Below are 21,112 nucleotides of genomic sequence, written 5' to 3' on the forward strand. Positions count from 1 at the left end.
GGCTCACATTCTTTTTTAAACAAAGATACTTCCCGTCTATGTTTGTTTGGAATAAACAAAACATATTATTCTCATCTCAGTCATTTATTCAATGGGGTTCTCTATCTCTTATCAGGGTTTAGATTATGATCTAAATATGTTTTGACTACAAATTGTACTAAAATATAGGCCATCTTAGGGGGCTCACAAATTTTCTCAGCACTATGTTCATTTCTGTCACACTATTCACAGGACGCTGTGAGAGAAGCCCTTCCCCTCCAGCCCCGACACTTCATTCAAACCTAACCTTGCCTTTATTAACACAGCCACAAAAGTTAGGGGTCCTTTTATAAAGGCGCACTAGCGTTTTTACTACGCACTAATCATTAGTGAGTGCTAAACGCTAGAGAAGTCCATAGGAATATATGGGCGTCTCTAGCGTTTAGCGCACGTGTATGTAACACACATGCTAAAAACGGTAGCACACCTTTGTAAAAAGACTCTTTTGAAAGCTATTTAATACAAATCCTGAGCTCACCAGCCTGCCACACAGTGCCTCTCGTGTGGAAAGCAGGAATTAACCAACTTAAGCGACATCTACAATCACATGCTTCCACAGGAATCGAGAACAGCCCCTACCAGAGCCTCTCATACTACCATGTCTCCCATACTGGGGGAAATTCTAGAATAGTGTGTCTATATGGCATACATACATATACATCAAGAAACATTCCCACTGCAAGAAAATGTTTGCTATATTCATCAATAATGCTGTTCTATATTTTAAGAAGGAGAAAAAGGCCTCACAGAGCTCCTAGACTGTATTCATCTATCGGAGCTTGAACGGACATACATACATGTATTTATTTATTTTTTAATTGTAATTTTCTGAAATATTACATTTCAAAAGGAACAGTTAAAGTGTCATATTAATCATATCACAAAACCAATACTATATTAAAAAAATGTCACTTTAGCCCACTTTACTGGAAAAAAAGAGATATAAATCAAGGAAATCTTTCTAATTTAACTGGCCTGAAACGGCTCTTGGCTGGTTAAATCACCTGTTCAGGGCTAATCGCTAATTTTTAGTGGCACTTAACTGGTTAATGCCACTGAAAATAACTGTTTAGCGCCAAACTCTAAAACAGCTATTTTGGGGGTGTTCCATGGGCGGAGTCAGCACTTAGCCAATATTCAACACTTAACCTGCTAGGTTAACTACATAAATAGGATCACCTCAAGTTCAGCCCTATCTTTATGAAGTAACACATGGCTGGTTAACTGCTAAATATCGCACTTAACTGGCCAGGTGTTAGCCGGCTCCACAAACCCAGAAATTCAATGCCAGTCCCCTGTTAAAGGCCTGGCATCCGGGTTTAACCCTGTTGGCTGTCAGCAAAACACTGATAGCTGCTAGCTGAATATTGACCCCTTAGTTTATATGACATAAACACTACTATTGTGGATAAACTTTGACTAACTCCTAACAAAAACCTCCGGAAACCATCTCTAAGACCAAGGTAAATTTTCTAGCTAAATAGGCTCCAGAAAAACGTACTGATTACCATTCAAAGATATCAGTCATTTACATGGAAATCTCAAGTAAAATGTTCCACCCTATGGTATCTATTTTATAACTAGATTTCAATTGGGTGAGTCTGGACAGGGAATACAATAGACAGAGAGGATAATGGTACATAGAGCTTTGAGAAGCACCAGTAAGGCAGTGTACCTTTACCAACACATTAAATATAGGAAAATGAAGAGGATGGCTATGACTAGACCATGAAAGGATTACGAATGAGCATGGAGTATTTAAAAAGACGGGGGAGGGGGGAATAATAGTAACAAGGGGTTCAATCACGGAATAACGTAAGGTGTTACTATTGGAAATTACGGTTTGAGTTTAATGTAACATGCTGACTATTGTTTCTTTCAGTGTGCATGGCAAAAGTGAAGGTAGTAAGGGGGGAGGGGGATAAGAGAGGGTACTGTTATAAAAACAAAAACTGATGATAGCAACTTAAGATTAATGTACATAAGAACGACAGCTTTACAACTTGTTATGTATGTACTCTAATGGATGTGTTACCAGGTGGGATCATCAATAAAAATGTTGACACATAACTAGATTTCAATTTACACAATACTAGTGTAACAGGTGAAATACACTTCTATATCTTAGGCCTAGCACTTATACCCACCATAGAGCTGCTGCATCTGCTACATCTAAATTGCTAAAACATGCATGCAAATTACAATTTTCTATCATTTAGACACTGTTTGCCCCACACACGCTCTATTGACTCTGCCCATGTGTATGCCTACCTTCTACCTATGGGCTCTGTTTACTAAGGTGCGCTAGCATTTTTAGCACATGATAAAAATTAGTGCACACTAACACTAGAGACACCCATACATGGATGTCGCTAGTGTGCCTACAGCATGGCTTAGTAAACAGGGCCCTATGTGCAATCACATTTAGGCGCCTACAGAATAGCACTTGGGCAAAATATTGCCATTCACACACGACGTATATGCCAGTATTCTAGTCATTTATTACGAAAAAGGGAGTATTTTTTAATGTTGTCCCTACATTAGGGCATGCTCTTCCATGAACTCTCCGAGATGTTGAGTCTCTTTCCTGCTCTAAGGCTCATTTGTTTTCTCTTGCTTTTTGATATGATTCTAGCGGTGTCAGGTGGGTTAGCTATTTGATTTGTTTAATTTGTTGTTTTTTTAGAAATGGGATGACTGGCCTGATATGCATGTGCTATCCTATTTTAATGGTGTTCTTTTCTTTTTCTTTTTTATGTACTTTAAATATTGTAAACTGCTGTGATCGCTTTGGTGGATAAGTGATATATCAAATTTAATAAACTATAAAGTATATAATCAATGCATAAATATTGACACCTTCTTTACCCCGACTGTACCCATTCTACTTTGCCTCCTTTTTGTGCCTTTTTTTCCCCTCTACCCCTAGATGCTCCTGTTCTTGCAAAATAAGATCTTCAAAATCTTCCCACTGATAAATTTTAACAAGCCCCAAAAACCTCAGCAGTGCGCCTTACATGCTCATAGCTTTTTCCTGTAAGGACTTATGCACCCACCTCATCATTGGTTCTCAAAAAGGTTCAAATACCAAATTGGATAGAGTCCTATTTAAATTACTAATAGTATCTTATTTTCATCTATATCTCTTGCATTCTGCCAACTTCTATAATGAATCTTATTTTGATTGGTACTTATCTTAGGTAGAGATCAAATCAGATGGGAGCTAACTCGTCTGACATGACATGTTTCATCCCAAGGGCTGTTTCAAGGACATCCCCTCAATTTCATTATAGAAGTTGGCAGAATGCAAGAGATATATATTAACACAAAGATACTATTAGTAACTTAAATAGGACTCTATCCAATTTGGTATTTGAACCCTTTTGAGAACCGATGATGAGGTGGGTGCATAAGTCCTTACAGGAAAAAGCTATGTGCATGTAAAATGCGCCGCTGAGGTTTTCGGGGCTCATTAAAATTTATCATTGGGAAGATTTTGAAGATCGTATTTTGAATTAAGTTTTTCCCACTTTATTTTTCAGCCTGTTCTTGCAAAGACATCTCCTCCATTTCCAATGACCTGTTGTCTCTTTTGGGGTATCCCTCAGCACCTCCAAGAATTGTCCAAAGGCCTGTCACCCACTGCTTTCCAGCAAGGTTACAGCTTATACTTCATTCCATTTACTATACCGCTCGGCTTATACAAGAACACAGCGGTGAACAATATGAATGAAAAATAAGAATATCTCATATGTGAGATTCATGCGTAAGACGGAAATACAATTCTGCTCCTGTTCAAAACTGGGCCAATGAAGCCCGAATGAAGAATGTGTTTGTAAGTCACAGGCTGGTAGTTCTGCAACAGCAAACCTCTGAGCTCCTACTGCTCCCCTACCCCCTGCAGAGATCTAATTCAGTCACAAATCATTACATTCCTATGTAGCTTACAAAATAAATATAAATAGTTAAAATTTAGACAAAACAGTATACATAGTAGGGGGAAGGGAATTGATGAACCACCTTTCTGCACTTACAATCAATGCGGTTTACATTACAGATATTTATTTTGTACCTGGGGCAATGAAGGGTTAAGTTACTTGCCCAGAGTCCCAAGGAGCTGCAGTGGAAATCAAACCGGGTCCCCAGGATCTCATTAACCATTAAGCTACTTCATATAGGGGCGCTAGCGTTTTTAGAGCGTGCACAAAATTAGCGCGCGCTGTGTAGGCGCCCATAGGAATATTGTGGGCACCTACACAGCGCGCGTTAATGGTTAGCACACGCTAAAACCACTAACTTGCCTTTAGCAAGGCTTAGTAAACAGGGCCCATAGAAACAAAAATATCTATATAATTTTTGTTTTAAGGTATAAATATTATATCTAATATAATTTTTGCATTAATCATTAAGCTACCAATACATGAAGTAGCTTAATGGTTACTGCATTAACTATTAAGCTACTTCATATAGAAAACAAATATATCTAACAAAAAAAAAACAAAAAAAAAAAACAACTACATTTGATACTTACCTAAATAAATAAATTTAAAAAGCCTTCACAATTTCATATCTTTTCTAGTGCTGCTGCCTTACTCCATCCAACCTAATACTTTCAAAATGCTGCTACCCCTCCCCAATTACAAAAAAGTCTCTCTTTATTCTTCCATTCAATTAATTTTCACATTTGAATTGGGGGAGGGGTTCTTTTGGTGAGGGGGATGGCGGTCTGGTTTCCTTTTTTTTTTTTTAACAAGGGCGTAAAACCGAAGCTAAGGCATACCAGACCCTGAATCTCAGCTCCGCTACTGTCTCACGGTTCCGCCTCCTCATGATTCAGTTTTACTAGGTGTGAGTTGGAAATAATACAGTGATGCTTCTAAGCAGAGATCCCAGCCTCACATAAGACCCAGGCTAAAAATTACGTCAATATTGTTCTTAACAGTCATCACTTATTATGGTGGGGATAAAAAGACAGAATTGTACAGTTGCTCTTTAATTCAACAACAAGTCGATGGGCCCAAAATAGCTGACTTTAACATTTCCCACACCCTGCCTTGTGCTTCCTGTCCTTCAGTCCAGATGTTAGAGAAGGAATAATAAACAGCCAACTTCCATGGAAGGCAGGGAAGATGAGAAGAGTGTCACCCACACATCAGACATGCGTCACCACAATGTACAACCGGGGCTGCCCACTTTCAAAGACATAGTAGGTAATCAATAGAAATCAAACAACATAAAACACGGGAAAGAAAATAAGATGATACCTTTTTTATTGGACATAACTTAATACATTTCTTGATTAGCTTTCGAAGGCTGCCCTTCTTCGTCAGATCGGAAATAAGCAAATGTTGGTAGATGACAGTATATATAAGTGAAACATCAAAACATTTCAGTGACAGTCTAACAGGATGGGGGTGGATAGGTGAGAGACAGGAAGAGTTGGGTGGATGAGGGACAGGGAGATATGCATGGAGATAGGAGGGTGACAAAGCAGTACAATCAAGAAATGTATTAAGTTATGTCCAATAAAAAAGGTATCATCTTATTTTCTTTTCCATGTTTTATTTCTATTGATTACCTTTAAAAGTGGACTAACACGGCTACCACACCTCTCTACTCAAGATGAAAGACATACCAGAAAACTAGGAAAAGCACAACAAGGGACTAATGAGGCACTAACTCCTCAAATATCAACTTGTATGTGTTTCCTATCTTTGATTTAATCCTAGTCACTCTATCATTTTGGTCCCAAAACATTTATTTCCTACATTTGTGACCGTTTCTATTTTTTCTTTTAATGAAACTCCGTACCTTTCACTGTGGACAGGCCTTGTGCTTTTAGAAATCTCCTGCCCTGTCTTCACCTTTTAGCTATATCATCTATGCGATGCTTGCTCTGGGTTAGTGTTATTATTCTGTCACTGTAGGAGGCTGGAGAGGAAGTATTCAGGCCAGCGAAGGATTTAAAAATGATTTATATGTGCAGCTTTCAGCAGGGGTGGCTTATCGCTTAGGCAAACCAGGTGGTCGACCAGGGCAGCAGCTTCTGGGGGCAGTAAAGAGCAGCTGCCATCGAAGCTAAACAAATTTAAAGACCATCCTCATGTACTTTACCTGCCGGGAGGGTGGGCAATATTCAAACATCCTCTATGCAGATAAACAGCCATTAACCGGAAGAATTGTTTTTGGAAATTGTCCTCAGGGATAATTTTTAACAACAGGGCACCTATGTGAAAAGTCCAAAAAGTGCCTATTTAACCCTATTTTGTAAAGGCAAAATAGGCAGCTATGTGGCTTTACAAAATAGGTCTATATAATAGGAGTGGAGGAGTAGCCTAGTGGTTACTGCAGCGTACGATTCCCACTGCAGTTCCTTGGTCCCAATGTTGAAAAGCAAAGGCGCGCACTAGAGGCCATTAGCGCCAGACTAGTGTCTGCACTTGCTAGCGCAGAATATTCAGGGCCGACGAGCGCGTGAACAAATGAGTTTGCCGGCTTACAGTGCAATGAGCATGCAAATGCGTGCTAATGAGGTCGTTCCCTATTCCTCCCTAATGCTCAGAGGAAAGCGCACCAAACAAGGGCTTTATTTGCGCTGTAAACCCTACACCAGCTTGGAGCTGGCATTAGGGTGGGGGGGGGGGGGTAAGTATATTGAATATTATCTATTATTTTCCCGTCCCTTTCTTTGCAATTTGAATTACAACATTTTAGAATTTAAGAGTCAGAATAGTCTAGGAACTCACTATTCGAATATGCCAGTGTTTTGAGTGGCATTTTTATGGATCAAAAGACATCTTTCCATTGCAAAGTTTACATCTTCCATTGGGAACAGACAGTGTAATTTTCTGTCATGTTGAGTTCATTTTATGGAAACTGAGAAAAACAATTGTTAAAGGAAGTTATATCTTCCGAAGTGGCACCTCTTCCTCCTCCTTCCCTCCATCCACTCTGGCATTCTGGGCATGCGCTGAAGAGCTATGCTTAATGCACAACTCTTGAGTGCATGCACCAGACCAGGGGCGTATCTGGAATCCGGCGGTAGGGGGGGCCACAGCCAGAGAGGGGGGGCACATTTTTGCCTGCCTCCCTCTCCCCCCCCCCCCCCTGCCGCCGCCGCCTCTCTCCACCCCCTCCCCGCCGTCAACCCTCCCCCGCTGCTTACTTTTGCTGGCGCCGAGGTCCGACCCGCAATCTCCGTTTTTCGTCTTCCTCCGTGGCCATGCTTCCAGGAAGTAACGCTGCAGTGCTGATTCGTTGAATCCAGTTCGACGTCTGACGTCAGACGCCGAACTGGATTCAACGAATCAGCACTGCAGCGTTACTTCCTGGAAGCATGGCCACGGAGGAAGACGAAAAACGGAGATTGCGGGTCGGATCTCGGCGCCAGCAAAAGTAAGCAGCGGGGGAGGGTTGACGGCGGGGAGGGGGGCCAGGGCGAAATCTGCGGGGGCCCAGGCCCCTGTGGCCCCACGCAGATACGCCCCTGCACCAGACACTATCCTCCCGCCAAACCCCTAATACTCAATGCTATGAACAAACATATATTTGCATCTCATTAGTGCTGAGCATTAGGGAGATGTTCTGGGGCGCTGTTCTGTCTCTGTTTCTCCGGCGCTATTCAGTACACTGCTGGAGTTTTGAGCATCGGGGTCCTTGTGACTCTGGGCAAGTCACTTAACCCTCCATTGCCCCAGGTACAAAATAAGTACCTATATATATATATATATATATATATATATATATATATATATATATAGGTACCTATTTTGTACCTGGGGCAATGGAGGGTTAAGTGACTTTGATTGTAACCACTACTACTACTAGTATCCAAAGAAAGTCTCATCTCCTTTTCCCTATTGTTGTAAACTGCTTTGATTTGTTCCTCAATAAGAGTGACCTCCCTAGCACACAAATTTACACCCGCTCTGAAAACGTAAATGTGTGCATGTTCTGCGCAAACTACGCATGTACATCTGCACACAATTTTGAAAAAGCTTGGTTTCACATGTAACATGCTTCATGTACAGCAAAAGCCTTATAAAAATGACCCTCTTTGGAGTTAATTCTATAAATATAATCACGTATGCATATGGCCAAATATTGCATATTTAGGCATGTGCATTTATACCAGCTATAGTCATGGCGTAAACTGGGTGTGTCTAAATTTAGGCACAGCAATGCAAAATTGTTGTCACAGATTACAAGCTTACCACTCAGGTTTTTGGTGTCTTTTTAGCACCCATTATAGAATTTGTACCCACAATGTATGTAAAAACAAAACAAAATTTAATATAAAGTACAATGGCCAACTATACATTTTTTTACAGGATTGCTCTAAGAAAGTGTACCGAGCTGTAATTATCATTTGGTGAAAACAATCCCAGGGCCGCCCAATGGTAGGGGCCGCCTGCTGTCAAACCAAGGTGCCCTCTGGTCTTCATCCCTGCTGCCCTGCACCTCTCTGTCTCTTCCCCCCATGGTTCCAGCATCACTCTCTAGCTCCCTCCCTGATGGTGATTCTCCAAGATTACAGTGGGTAGCTGGCAGAGGAAGCACTGAAAACAGGCTGTCTCTGGCTGACCCCATGAGGGCCTTTCCTTTGTAGCATTCTGCCCACAAGAAGTTACACCAAAGGAAGTGGGACGTGGCAGGTGAAAGGCTCAGGTGGAGTCAGCTTGAGGCAGCCTGTTTTCAGCGCTGCCTCTGCTGGTCAACCACTGCAACTTTGGAGGACTGCTGGGCGAGGGTTAGAAAGAGATGCCAGACCTGCATGTTGGTGGTGGAGAGAAGCCAGGCCTGTGCAGGGGGTTGGGAGAGAGAGGAAGAGAGATGATTATCCTAGAGAGAAGTGAAGGGAAGAAAGAGAGAGAGCAATCAAAACCAAACAGGGGGACAGACCTAGACCAAAAAGATAGGGGCAGGAGGAGAAACTCTGGACCAATGGAGAGGGGAAGAAAGAGCTGCCAGACCACGGGAGAAGAAGGGGTCAGGGTGCAAGAAGGAGAGACACTTGCCCTGGGGTGGGGGATGCAGGAGGAAGGGAAGAGAGAGGGGAGAAGCTGAACATGGAAAGAGACAGGGACACAAAGAAGAGATGCTGGGTGCGGAGGATGCGTAGGGACAGGGACACAAGGGGTAACGCTGGACACAGGAAGAGAATAGGGACAGGGACACACGATGCTGGATAAAACGGCTAAGGGATGCAGAGGGAAGAAATGTCAAAAGGGTCAGGAGACCCTGGAAAGAGAGTTAATAGAAGAAAAGCAGAAAAGAGACATCGGGAGCAAAGAAATACTCAGAAAACAAAGGTAGAAAAATGTATTTTTTTCTGAATTTATTAATTGTAATATGTCAATGTTAGGAAATGTGTTCTCTCTGAAATTTTGCATTTCAGTTTCTCTTTCTATTACTGTGACAGATTTTCTATATAGGTCTGGAATGTGTTTGCTTTTTGTAGGGATTGTTTACTGCAGTGGCGTAGCCAGACCTGAGATTTTGGGTGGGCCCAGAGCTAATATGGGTGGGCACGCACCTATAAGTTTGAGTAGCGTCTCTTGGGATCCTACAAAATAATGCCTTAGAATTCACTTGATGCCCAACAGCTGCCCTGCATCAGTATAACCACATACATACTTAATGGAAAAATTGATATTTTTAAATATAATTACATTATCCCACAATCTCTCCACTGCAAAATGCTATACACAAACTTGTGCAAAAACACACTCATATCCTTACTAAACCATAACAGCACTAATTCCAAGGACAGGATGAGCTACAACCTTATGCTTGAAAAGGCAGAACTGTAATTACACTAGGCTCTAAAACACCAATACACTACTTCGTGAAACAAAAAAGCAAAATAAAAAGGGCTGCAAATACTACATGCTAGCAGAATACTGCACCTTGATCACACATGAAAAACACATGACACAACAGACATGACACAAGGAACTAGAAATCAAAAAATATGAAGGCAAAATACTGAACTGGAAAGTTAACTCAAGAAGTCAGACTCCGCATGCAGCAATACGAGAAAAATTGAAACTTACATGCAAAATATCACAGATTCACATTTCCAAAAGCTGACATATTCCAATTAATAAATTCTGAATAAAATACTTTTGTCTGATCATTTAGTTTTTCTATTCGCTTTGGTCCCAGTGTCTTCTGTTTTATGCAGTGTCTTCTTTCCATTTGATATTTTTTCTCTCACCATGTCCACCATCCTCCTGTGTCCTATGTGTCCTGTCTACCATCTGTAGCCCTGTCCCTATCCTTCCTCGAGTTTCAGTATCTGCCCTCAACGTGTTCCAAACCAGCCCTTAAACTCAGCAGTTTCCCCTCCATCCATATCCAGCATTTCTCCTTACTCCCCTCCATCCATGTGCTTCTACTTCCTCTGTCTTCCCTCCCCTCCATCCTTGTCCAACATTTTTCCTTCTCTTCCCTGCCCTCCATCCATGCGCATCTCCTCTCTGACTTCTCTCCCTTCCCTCCATCCATCCAGCAACTCTCCATTCTCCCCTGCTCTCTCCTCCATCCACCCATATCCAGCAAATGTCCTCTGTCCCCTGCATTCATCCATCCATGTTCAGCAATTCTCCTCTCTCCTCTGCCCTCCCCTCCATCCATCCATACCCAGCAAATTTCCTCTCTCCCCTTTCCCCTCCATCCATCCATGTCCAGCAATTCTCCTCCTTCCCCTGCCCTCCGCTCCGTCCATCCATCTCCAGCCAATTTCATCTCTCCCCTTTTCCTTCCATCTAGCCATGTCTAGCAATTCTCCTCCTTCCCCTGCCCTCCGCTCCGTCCAGCAACTCTCCATTCTCCCCTGCCCTCTCCTCCATCCATCCATCTCCAGCCAATTTCCTCTCTCCCCTTTTCCCTCCATCTAGCCATGTCCAGCAATTCTCCTCCTTCCCCTGCCCTCCGCTCCGTCCAGCAACTCTCCATTCTCCCCTGCCTTCTCCTCCATCCATCTCCAGCAAATTTCCTCTCTCCCTTGCCCCCTCCATCAATCCCTGTTGTCCGGCAATTCTCCTCTCTCCCCTGCCCATTTTGTTTATTTCAATCCCCTTCCCCATTCTATCTGGCATCTCCCCTGCCCACCCCCTCAAAAGAACGACAAAGTGGATGCAGCAGCTCACAGGTTTGCTTGCCCTGTGTTTTGAGCGAACGGCAATGGCTGCGCGGAGGAGTGGAAACCAAATCGCTTCTTTCTGGCTGGCTCACTTCCACTCCCGAAGTTGCAGCATAAAAGCAGCAAGCAGCGAGCCAGTCTCGACTCCGTCCTTCGCTTCCTGCCCTCTCTCTTTGCCGTCCCGCCTTCCTCTGATGTCATTTCCTTTCAGGCGGGCGGGACGCTGAGAGGGCAGGAAGCGAAGGACGCGGAGTCGAGACTGGCTCACTGCTTGCTGCTTTTACACCCGCTGGCCGCTGCGGGCAAAAAAACGAAGTCGTCGTCGTCGTGGTAGTTGAGGGTCCCAAAAGACTGGGCGGGCCCAGGCTGAGATTGGGTGGGCCTGGGCCCACCCAGGCCCACCCGTAGCTACGCCCCTGGTTTACTGGAGCTGTGAAGGGGTTCCCCTCCGCCTCACAAACCCATCACTTTGGGAGAGATGGTGTTTATAGGGGGCCCATCTTAATTTTTCCACCCGGGGCTTATTCAATCCTAGCTATGCCATTCGCCATGAAGCCTTTTTTTGCAGGCCCATTTTTGTTAAATGCACAATTAATGAACTGCTTTGCATTCTTTTGCATCACAGCAACTTGTATATGAACTTAAAAATAAACTTTTCACATACAGACTATGCGTGAAAGTTCACTACAAAGAAGGGATACATTCTTTGAATTCTTCTGCAAACAGGGGCAACATGAGAAAACACAGAAAAGCTAAAATGCTGGCTATTTTGTGTGTTTCAGGCATTTTTTCACATGTTGCCCATTTGCCAAAAATTCTGCAGTTTAGTGTACTGGCCTCTTTTTAAGAAATAGAAACAGAAAACTGGTTTGAAAAAAGGAGGCACAGAATTATTTTGTTCTTTTAAGGTACTATAGGGCTCTGATTTTTGCCCCGTACTGCTACATTAAAAGAAGAACACGTGTGCTTTCAATGCAGGAAGAAAAGAAACCTCACTTGGGATTGTACTGTCTGGAGCAAGAGACTGATTGCCCTGCAGGAGCATATCAGGGATTCTTTGCATGACCTGGCACTGACCCTATTCTGACTGAGGACTACATGATTCACCCATTCTGATTAGTAGAAACTAGTTTCAAAATCACTCACAGAAAGCTGAATGGATTCCTGGGTGTTCATATTTGGTAAAATTCTAATTATTATGTGCTAAAATAGGGAGTGCAAAGAACAATCAATCAGCCTCTTGCCACACAACTCAAGCAGCCCAGAGAGAAGACCAAATGAACATGTTCCATGTGCAGGAAGTGGTATGGATCAGGTCCCAAGCATATAAGGCCTGTACTGATCTCTGCCCTCTTAACAAAAAAAGGGAGACATACATACCAAATCTGGCTTCAGCCTGAAGGTCAAAGGAAGGGAGTAAAGCAAGGAGCGGAGGGTCGTCAGCACTGAAGAACTCCAAGACTGTCGAACTTCCCGACTTCTGGGAATGCGATGGATGAAATACTGAGGGAAGATTGAAAAAGCTGAAGTTGCACACCAGCAGCAGTGGAGAAAGAAACTGTGCAGATTCCAGACATGAGGAACTGACCTGAATCCATCTACAGACACAGTATTGTAGTCACATGACCAGTTTTTATCTGAAAACTCTATTGAAGTGAGGAGGATGGCGAAATATAAAATAATATCATTGTTTTAACAGCAGGCTTATGCTGAAAGTCCAAGAAGGACCTCATTTTGGGGCCCTTTTACTAAGCCGCATAAGCAGCTATGCATGCCCAACGCGTGCCAAAATGGAGTTACCACACGGCTATCACGTGGCTCTTGCGGTAATTTCATTTTTGCCACAAGTTCGATACTCGTGGCCGAAAAATTATTTTTGGACGCGCGTATTGGATGCACACCGTGGCATTTACTGCCCAGTTACCGCGTGAGACTTTACCGCTAGGTCAATGGCTTACAGTAAGGTCACAGACCCAAAATGGAGGCGCGGCAATTTGTATTTTGCCACACGTCCATTTCCGGCAAAATTTTTAAAAAAGGCCTTTTTTACAGGCGCACTGAAAAATGGATTGGTGCGTGCCCAAACCCGCAACTACACTACCGCAAGTCATTTTTCAGCGCACCTTAGTAAAAGGACCCCTTTATCCCTAATTTATGAAGGCAATATATATATATATATATATATATATATATATATATATATATATATATATATATATATTGGTGCTTATGTCCCTTTACAAAACAGAAACCCAGAACCAATTTTTCCCCTAATCTGCAAAGGGGTCCTCCACTTGTATTTCTGCTGCTAAGGGGGGTGTGCTTCAGTGAAGGAATCCTGCTGAAGCTGTCTGTCCCTCAGGGTTCGAAATGTGATATCAAAGCGCCACCTCCCACCGGCAGGAACATAGGGAGAGGAAGCCAAAACCAGTCCCAGTAGTGTGCAAATTAAGGAGTCCTTTTGCTAAGCAGCAGTAAAAATAAGCCTTAGCGCAACCTTTCATGCGCTAAGGCCATTTTTGCCATGGCTGTAAAACCCCCAATTTTCTATTTTTTTCTATTAATGGCCATGTACTCTTGCCATTGGCATGTGGCCACTTTTTAAAATTTCCATTACCACAGTTCTGTCTTCCTGTTGTCATTGGAAGTGCCCTGCTGGTCACACTACTTACTTGTTTGGACTTTTGTATGTAGTGGACCACAGTCATCTGCTTCTTCGGTGTCCCCTATCACTTTTTAAAATTACCATAGGAACACTTACTGGCTCCTATTTTGTAGGTTAATAAGGGCTCCTCCTTTATCTGTGCGCTAACGAGTTAATGTATGGTAATGTAGATATACTAACTGGTTAGAGCAGCAATGCCCACTCTCTGCCTCTGCCATGAACCCTCAAAAAAAAAAAATTTAGCATGAGGTTAATGCACGCAGATTGCAAAGCTACCACAGAACGCCTGAGCGTGTTCTGCAGTAACCTTTTTTCCCATGTGCTAAGCCTGAATGGGAAGTAACTGCTTGTCCTGGGATTTGTAGTATGAAGTGTTGCCACGATTTGGGTTTCTGCCAGGTATCTGTGACCTGGCTTGGCCACTGTTTGGAAAACAGGATACTGGGCTAGATGGACCATTGGTCTGACTCAGTATGGCTACTCTTATGTGAGGCTTAGCACATCTTAGTATAAGAACCCCTAAATGCACAAATGTACCCTTGTTTCAAAGTAAACTTGTTCATATACTCTACATGTGTCCACATGATAAAGTGATAGAAGCTTTTGCTAATGTTTTTCTTTAAAACATTTTTAATAAACATATTTTAAAGATTTTTGGTTACTGGAGTAAAATGTGGTTGCATTCTCCCTGATGCAGTTTGGTTCTATTTTTAACAACAAATATGATATGCTGTCTAATTTTGGATTATGATTGACTTTTCATATGATGGTCCACAAAAAAATGTATTCAATTTTTTTAAAATAATATTTTGGGGTGTATTGTTGATTCTATTTTGACTCATGTAAAAGACTATCACCCCTAGCAGCTGCCATGCGCTAACGCCGACACAGCCTATTCAAAGTGGTTACGAGGTTTTCTTAAGTTCAGATCATATCAAGTGAAGAGGGCAGGTTCTATTACTCCTCCTTGGTCCCCTAGGTAGCAGACTGGAATCTGCAGGTTTCAAAACCTTCATACAGTGGGGGAAATAAGTATTTGATCCCTTGCTGATTTTGTAAGTTTGCCCACTGACAAAGACATGAGCAGCCCATAATTGAAGGGTAGGTTATTGGTAACAGTGAGAGATAGCACATCACAAATTAAATCCGGAAAATCACATTGTGGAAAGTATATGAATTTATTTGCATTCTGCAGAGGGAAATAAGTATTTGATCCCCCACCAACCAGTAAGAGATCTGGCCCCTACAGACCAGGTAGATGCTCCAAATCAACTCGTTACCTGCATGACAGACAGCTGTCGGCAATGGTCACCTGTATGAAAGACACCTGTCCACAGACTCAGTGAATCAGTCAGACTCTAACCTCTACAAAATGGCCAAGAGCAAGGAGCTGTCTAAGGATGTCAGGGACAAGATCATACACCTGCACAAGGCTGGAATGGGCTACAAAACCATCAGTAAGACGCTGGGCGAGAAGGAGACAACTGTTGGTGCCATAGTAAGAAAATGGAAGAAGTACAAAATGACTGTCAATCGACAAAGATCTGGGGCTCCACGCAAAATCTCACCTCGTGGGGTATCCTTGATCATGAGGAAGGTTAGAAATCAGCCTACAACTACAAGGGGGGAACTTGTCAATGATCTCAAGGGAGCTGGGACCACTGTCACCACGAAAACCATTGGTAACACATTACGACATAACGGATTGCAATCCTGCAGTGCCCGCAAGGTCCCCCTGCTCCGGAAGGCACATGTGACGGCCCGTCTGAAGTTTGCCAGTGAACACCTGGATGATGCCGAGAGTGATTGGGAGAAGGTGCTGTGGTCAGATGAGACAAAAATTGAGCTCTTTGGCATGAACTCAACTCGCCGTGTTTGGAGGAAGAGAAATGCTGCCTATGACCCAAAGAACACCGTCCCCACTGTCAAGCATGGAGGTGGAAATGTTATGTTTTGGGGGTGTTTCTCTGCTAAGGGCACAGGACTACTTCACCGCATCAATGGGAGAATGGATGGGGCCATGTACCGTACAATTCTGAGTGACAACCTTCTTCCCTCCGCCAGGGCCTTAAAAATGGGTCGTGGCTGGGTTTTCCAGCACGACAATGACCCAAAACATACAGCCAAGGCAACAAAGGAGTGGCTCAGGAAGAAGCACATTAGGGTCATGGAGTGGCCTAGCCAGTCACCAGACCTTAATCCCATTGAAAACTTATGGAGGGAGCTGAAGATGCGAGTTGCCAAGCGACAGCCCAGAACTCTTAATGATTTAGAGATGACCTGCAAAGAGGAGTGGACCAAAATTCCTCCTGACATGTGTGCAAACCTCATCATCAACTACAGAAGACGTCTGACCGCTGTGCTTGCCAACAAGGGTTTTGCCACCAAGTATTAGGTCTTGTTTGCCAGAGGGATTAAATACTTATTTCCCTCTGCAGAATGCAAATAAATTCATATACTTTCCACAATGTGATTTTCCGGATTTAATTTGTGATGTGCTATCTCTCACTGTTACCAATAACCTACCCTTCAATTATGGGCTGCTCATGTCTTTGTCAGTGGGCAAACTTACAAAATCAGCAAGGGATCAAATACTTATTTCCCCCACTGTATATGCTGATGACATCATTATTTACTTCCATTTCAGTAAACATATTTCTGAAATCTTACACCAAATAAAACTAGGCCTTGACCTCATGGAATCCTGGGCATCTGAACTCGGACTGAAACTCAACAGGGACAAAACAAAATTTCTGGTCATTACTTAACTGTACGATTCCACTTCCTTCAATTAATTTACCATTGATCAAACTTCCTATCCTATGGAATCTACTCTGAAGATCCTTGGTGTTATCATTGATCATCAGCTCACATTTGAACAACATATCTCCCAGGTCATTTCCAAATCATTTAAAGCCATCTGGAAGCTTAAAGCGCACATCTGGAATCCTTAGACTACTGGTTCAGTATCTAGTTTGCTCACAGTTGGATTACTGTAACGCTATATACTTGGGTTGTAAGGAGAAAGTCCTAAAAAGACCACCCAGGACTTAAGATTTCAAATGAAGTATCAGGTGTCAGTCCCTCCCAACACCCTCTCCCAGTCTTCCACTCCACAGTACCTGAGAGGCAGTCTGTGTGGGCTAACAGACTGGTTCCTGGTACCAGGGTGACTGGAATGAATGATCCTTCCAGTCACCTCTGCTCTGCTTATATGACTGACTGAGGTTGGCTGGAGCCTGGGAAGGTGAGAGTGTTTGTCTCATGGGGTCCTGGCTGGCTTGCGCTTGAAAGTTGGCGCTACTGCAGAGCTCACCCACATAACAGATTTGAGGAAGTGAAGCTGAAAAGGCAATAAAACAGAACTATAAAAACCAAAGGGTGAGGGGGATGAGAAGAAGGATGTGTAGGCTGGCCAGTGGTATATGGGAGGAGCAAAGAGGTTTGATAACAGAAGACGGAATGATGTCACAAAGCTGGGCTCCACCCACTCCACCCAAGGACGTTTTAATTCTCCCCAATGCAGCTGCTGTCATCTTGGTACACCCAAAACGATGAAACCAATAGGACGACAAGCTCCGTCTGCTGGCTTCAGCCCACATAATGGGCCAGATAGGCTCATGCCGTCTCTTGTTATCAAACTGCTTGTGGAGGAGTATAGATCGTTAGCACTGAGGAGTATAATTACCAAGAGGGAGGGGGAAGGAGAGAGAAGGAAACAGAGAGGAAGATGAAGAGAGAAAGGGAAAAGAAGCTTTAACATAGCATAGTTACTGGTAAATGTCGTTAAAACTGAATCCTTCCCAACAGAACACGGCAAGCACCAGGGCTTCCCCCTCTCTGTTTTTGTTATACTTGGAACCATTTTTGTGGATGCTTGAGAGAGTTGAGGATATCCAGGGTATTCAGATGGGGGTATCGATTGTGAAAACGTTAGCTTATGCTGATGATATCTTGTTCCTCCTCTCCCAGCCCCAGGCCTCGCTGGAACACCTTCTTAGTGTGGAAGACAAATTTAGTTTCTATTCGGGCTTTGTTCTTAACACCCAGAAACCACTGGCTCTGCCCCTGCAGCCTTCTGTAGTAACAGGATTGATGGGCATGTTGCTGCATCTCTATGTATCTCCACACAGAGCATATGTCAACTTTGCAACTGGATGATACCTGTCCTAAATGCTCACAGTCAGCAGCCACCGTATGTTTTGGTACTGTCATCAGGTATACTGCTTCTGGACAACTGCATGTGCACACGTGTCCTCCTTGTGGCAAATTCACATATGCTCTTCGATATCTTCAAACATTTGGTGCCGATGCCGAAGGAGATGATTGGATTTTTGCAGAGATCAACACTCTTCTGGAAGAAATGATATTGTTCTTTTGGTTGTCATCCGAATTGTGTGTATGGGGTGCCATTGTTTTACTGATTTGGACTCTGTTCAGGGGGAGTCATTTTGCCACCTTTGGGAACCTTTTTAGGGTTCACTCACTCATGTTGCTAGGAACAGACTCTTGAAAATCTGATTCTGCAGATTTTCTCCCCCCCCCTTTTTTTTTTCTGAAGAATGGTAAAGGGTGAAGCTCATTATTGAAAATTTTGATACTCTATCGTTTGTTCTGTCCATTGCTGATCCATTCTAACAGAAATTTCTACGTATATTGTTTGCACTATGCCAGTGTTGGAGTATTTTGGAGTATTCAATAAAATTTTATTACAAAAAAAAAAAAAGAAAAGAAAAACAGAAAACTCAAATAGAAAAAGCACTTAACTAAAATTTGCTGCTACTGGCAAAACAATTATTGAATGCTAGCAATGATCTTTCACAAACAAATATAGAAACAAATCTTTTCCAGAGACGGGGAAGTGATAGAACTAGAGGACATGAATTGAGGTTACAGGGTGGTTGACTTAGGAGTAACATCAGGAAGTATTTTTTCACGGAGAGGGTGGTGGATGGATTCCTGGAATGCCCTCCCAGGGGAGGTGGTGAAAACAAAAATTGTAATAGAATTAAAAAATGCATGGAATAAACACGGAGGATCCATATATGGAAAGAAAATGGAATCGGAACAAAACTTAAATGACCTCATGGCTGTTGATGTATTATGGTAGGCAGGAGTGGAATGGTGCTTAGACTGCAACTCCAGTAGTTGGGAAGTAAGGCCAGTACCAGGCAAATGTCTACGGTCTATGTCCTAAAAATAGCAAGCACTCAAAAGAGGCCATGATTTGCAAGCAGGCAAAGCAGCAAACAACAAGAAGCAGACCAACAGGTGTGGAAGTGGACAATTTTATTAAAACAAACACCCAACATGGCCACATTTCGCCCAAAAAGGCTGCGTCGGAGGTAGAGCTGTTAAGCCAGCCATTTGAATTAACTAAAAAACATACAAATAAATAATAAATCATATGTAACATCCATAACACAGAAGGAAAGAAAGAAAAAAATCCCTCCATGAATGGAACAATACTATAAATTAGAAGAGTATACAGTTATAGCAACTACAGAAATTATATTACTGTATTTATAAATCCTATAAGCATGCAAAAGTTTTTTGCTGGGAATTCTGGTGTTCGGTTATAAATAATTCTATACTCCTAGCCTGGAGTGCCACCTGGTGGACAATTTTAATCAATGTCAAACCACCACAATTTCTTCAGGACTAAACACACAGAAGGACTAAACACACAGAAGATTGTTTACTAGTGGTCCAAAATAACATGCACTGCTTGCTAGTGCTCAGCAACGTACAGTACGCATTGTCAGCCCTATTTTGGGCAATGAGACCCACATTATATTTTTTGCAATGCTACACATTAAACATAATACTGAAAGTTATTATATTAGATGATAATTCATGTTATTCTGGCACATTTAGAGGCCCATTTACTAAAGCGAGGTAGGTTTTTGCACTTAGAAACATAGAAACATGACGGCAGATAAAGGCCATATGACCCATCCAGTCTGCCCATCCTCTGTAACCCCTAATTCTTCCTGCTCCTAAGCGATCCCACATGCTTATCCCATGCCTTTTTAAATTCTAGAACAGTCCTCGACTCCACCACCTCCACCACTGGACTAGATTCTATAAATGGCGCTGAGAAATTGGTGACAAAAAATTTAAGCACTGAGCACTATTCTATAAAGGATCTGCACCCTTTTCAGAACAGCATCTAAGCGCATACACAGCGCCTAACTTAAGGCGCCGGCAATTACGCCTGCTGAAAGCAGACATAAATGCCAGTGACCAATCGGGTCTATTCTGTAATAATGTGCATAAATTCTGTGAGTGCCCCCTTGAATTTACATGCTATAAGATTTCCACATGCATTGTTATAGAATACGATGTGTGCATAAATCCCAGTTGGCCGATAATTGGTTAGCAGCCAATTATTGGCACTGATTGGCTCATTAATTGATTTGTGCACGCAAATTTAGTCGCCATATATAGAATCCAGGGGATGGTGTGGAAGGTGCAAAACATATACAATAAAGACAGAGGGCATGACTAGCATCTGCCCTGCATGTACCACATGGGGCAGACACCTACCACATGAGTCCGCGATCCAAGAGATTGGCACACAGCGCAGCAGCATCCAGACTATCTGCTGGAGCACGGAACATGGGGCCTTCTATTAAAATTCCCTGAAATGCAGACGCTCCCACAGTGCAACTGAACCCCCAAATAGCAAACATTCCCCCACACGTCTCCCCTGATCAGAAGTCCCCCCCCCCAAGATCATCAACCCTCAACCAATTCTGGTATCCCCTGACCCAAGCCCCTTCCCATAAGCAAGCTCCTCTTCAAAACACCGCCCCAACCCTTCTTCCACTACTAGGTGTCAGAGATGTAATTTTGAACCCATGATTCAGCCCTGTACACTAGACTTACCAGGAATTGCTGGGGCGACAGTGCATTTCCCTTGCACTACTGGAGTTGTGGTTGCACTACTGGACTGCCCGTAGCATTTAACACCACAATAAGGGGGTCTTTTACAAAGGTGCGGTAGCATTTTTAGCGTGCGCTGATTAGTGCACGCTAAACCCTAGAGACACCCATAGGAATATATGGGCATCTCTAGCATTTAGCACATGTTTATTTTTAGCGCACGCTAAAAACGCTAGCGCCTTTGTAAAAGAGTGCAGCTGCATAAGCATGACTAAGGCATGACAGTTAGAACATGGCACCGACCTGTGTGTTAACTGGTCAGTGCTGGCCAAACTTCTTCTCCACCCACGTTCTGCCTGGATTCCTCCCTACCC

The 21,112-nt window shown here is 43.0% G+C and overlaps 1 protein-coding gene across 3 annotated transcripts in view; it reads right to left on the reverse strand.

Moving 5' to 3' along the window:
* ALG14 (ALG14 UDP-N-acetylglucosaminyltransferase subunit) overlaps positions 1-21,112 on the reverse strand; it is a 114,487-nt gene that overhangs the window by 70,184 nt on the left and 23,191 nt on the right. For 2 of the 3 annotated variants that reach the window (XR_003942568.1, XM_030207284.1), the window contains exon 3: positions 12,566-12,688. The exons of the other annotated variant lie outside the window; for it this stretch is intronic. Coding sequence is in view for 1 of the 2 variants with exons in the window: in XM_030207284.1 (XP_030063144.1) it covers positions 12,566-12,688 (123 nt within the window). In the remaining variant the exon portion in view is untranslated. The remainder of the gene's footprint in view (positions 1-12,565; positions 12,689-21,112) is intronic. 3 annotated transcript variants of the gene reach the window in all.

The sequence above is a fragment of the Microcaecilia unicolor genome, chromosome 6 (genome assembly GCF_901765095.1).
Source record: "Microcaecilia unicolor chromosome 6, aMicUni1.1, whole genome shotgun sequence".
In the NCBI taxonomy this organism is placed as follows: domain Eukaryota; kingdom Metazoa; phylum Chordata; class Amphibia; order Gymnophiona; family Siphonopidae; genus Microcaecilia; species Microcaecilia unicolor.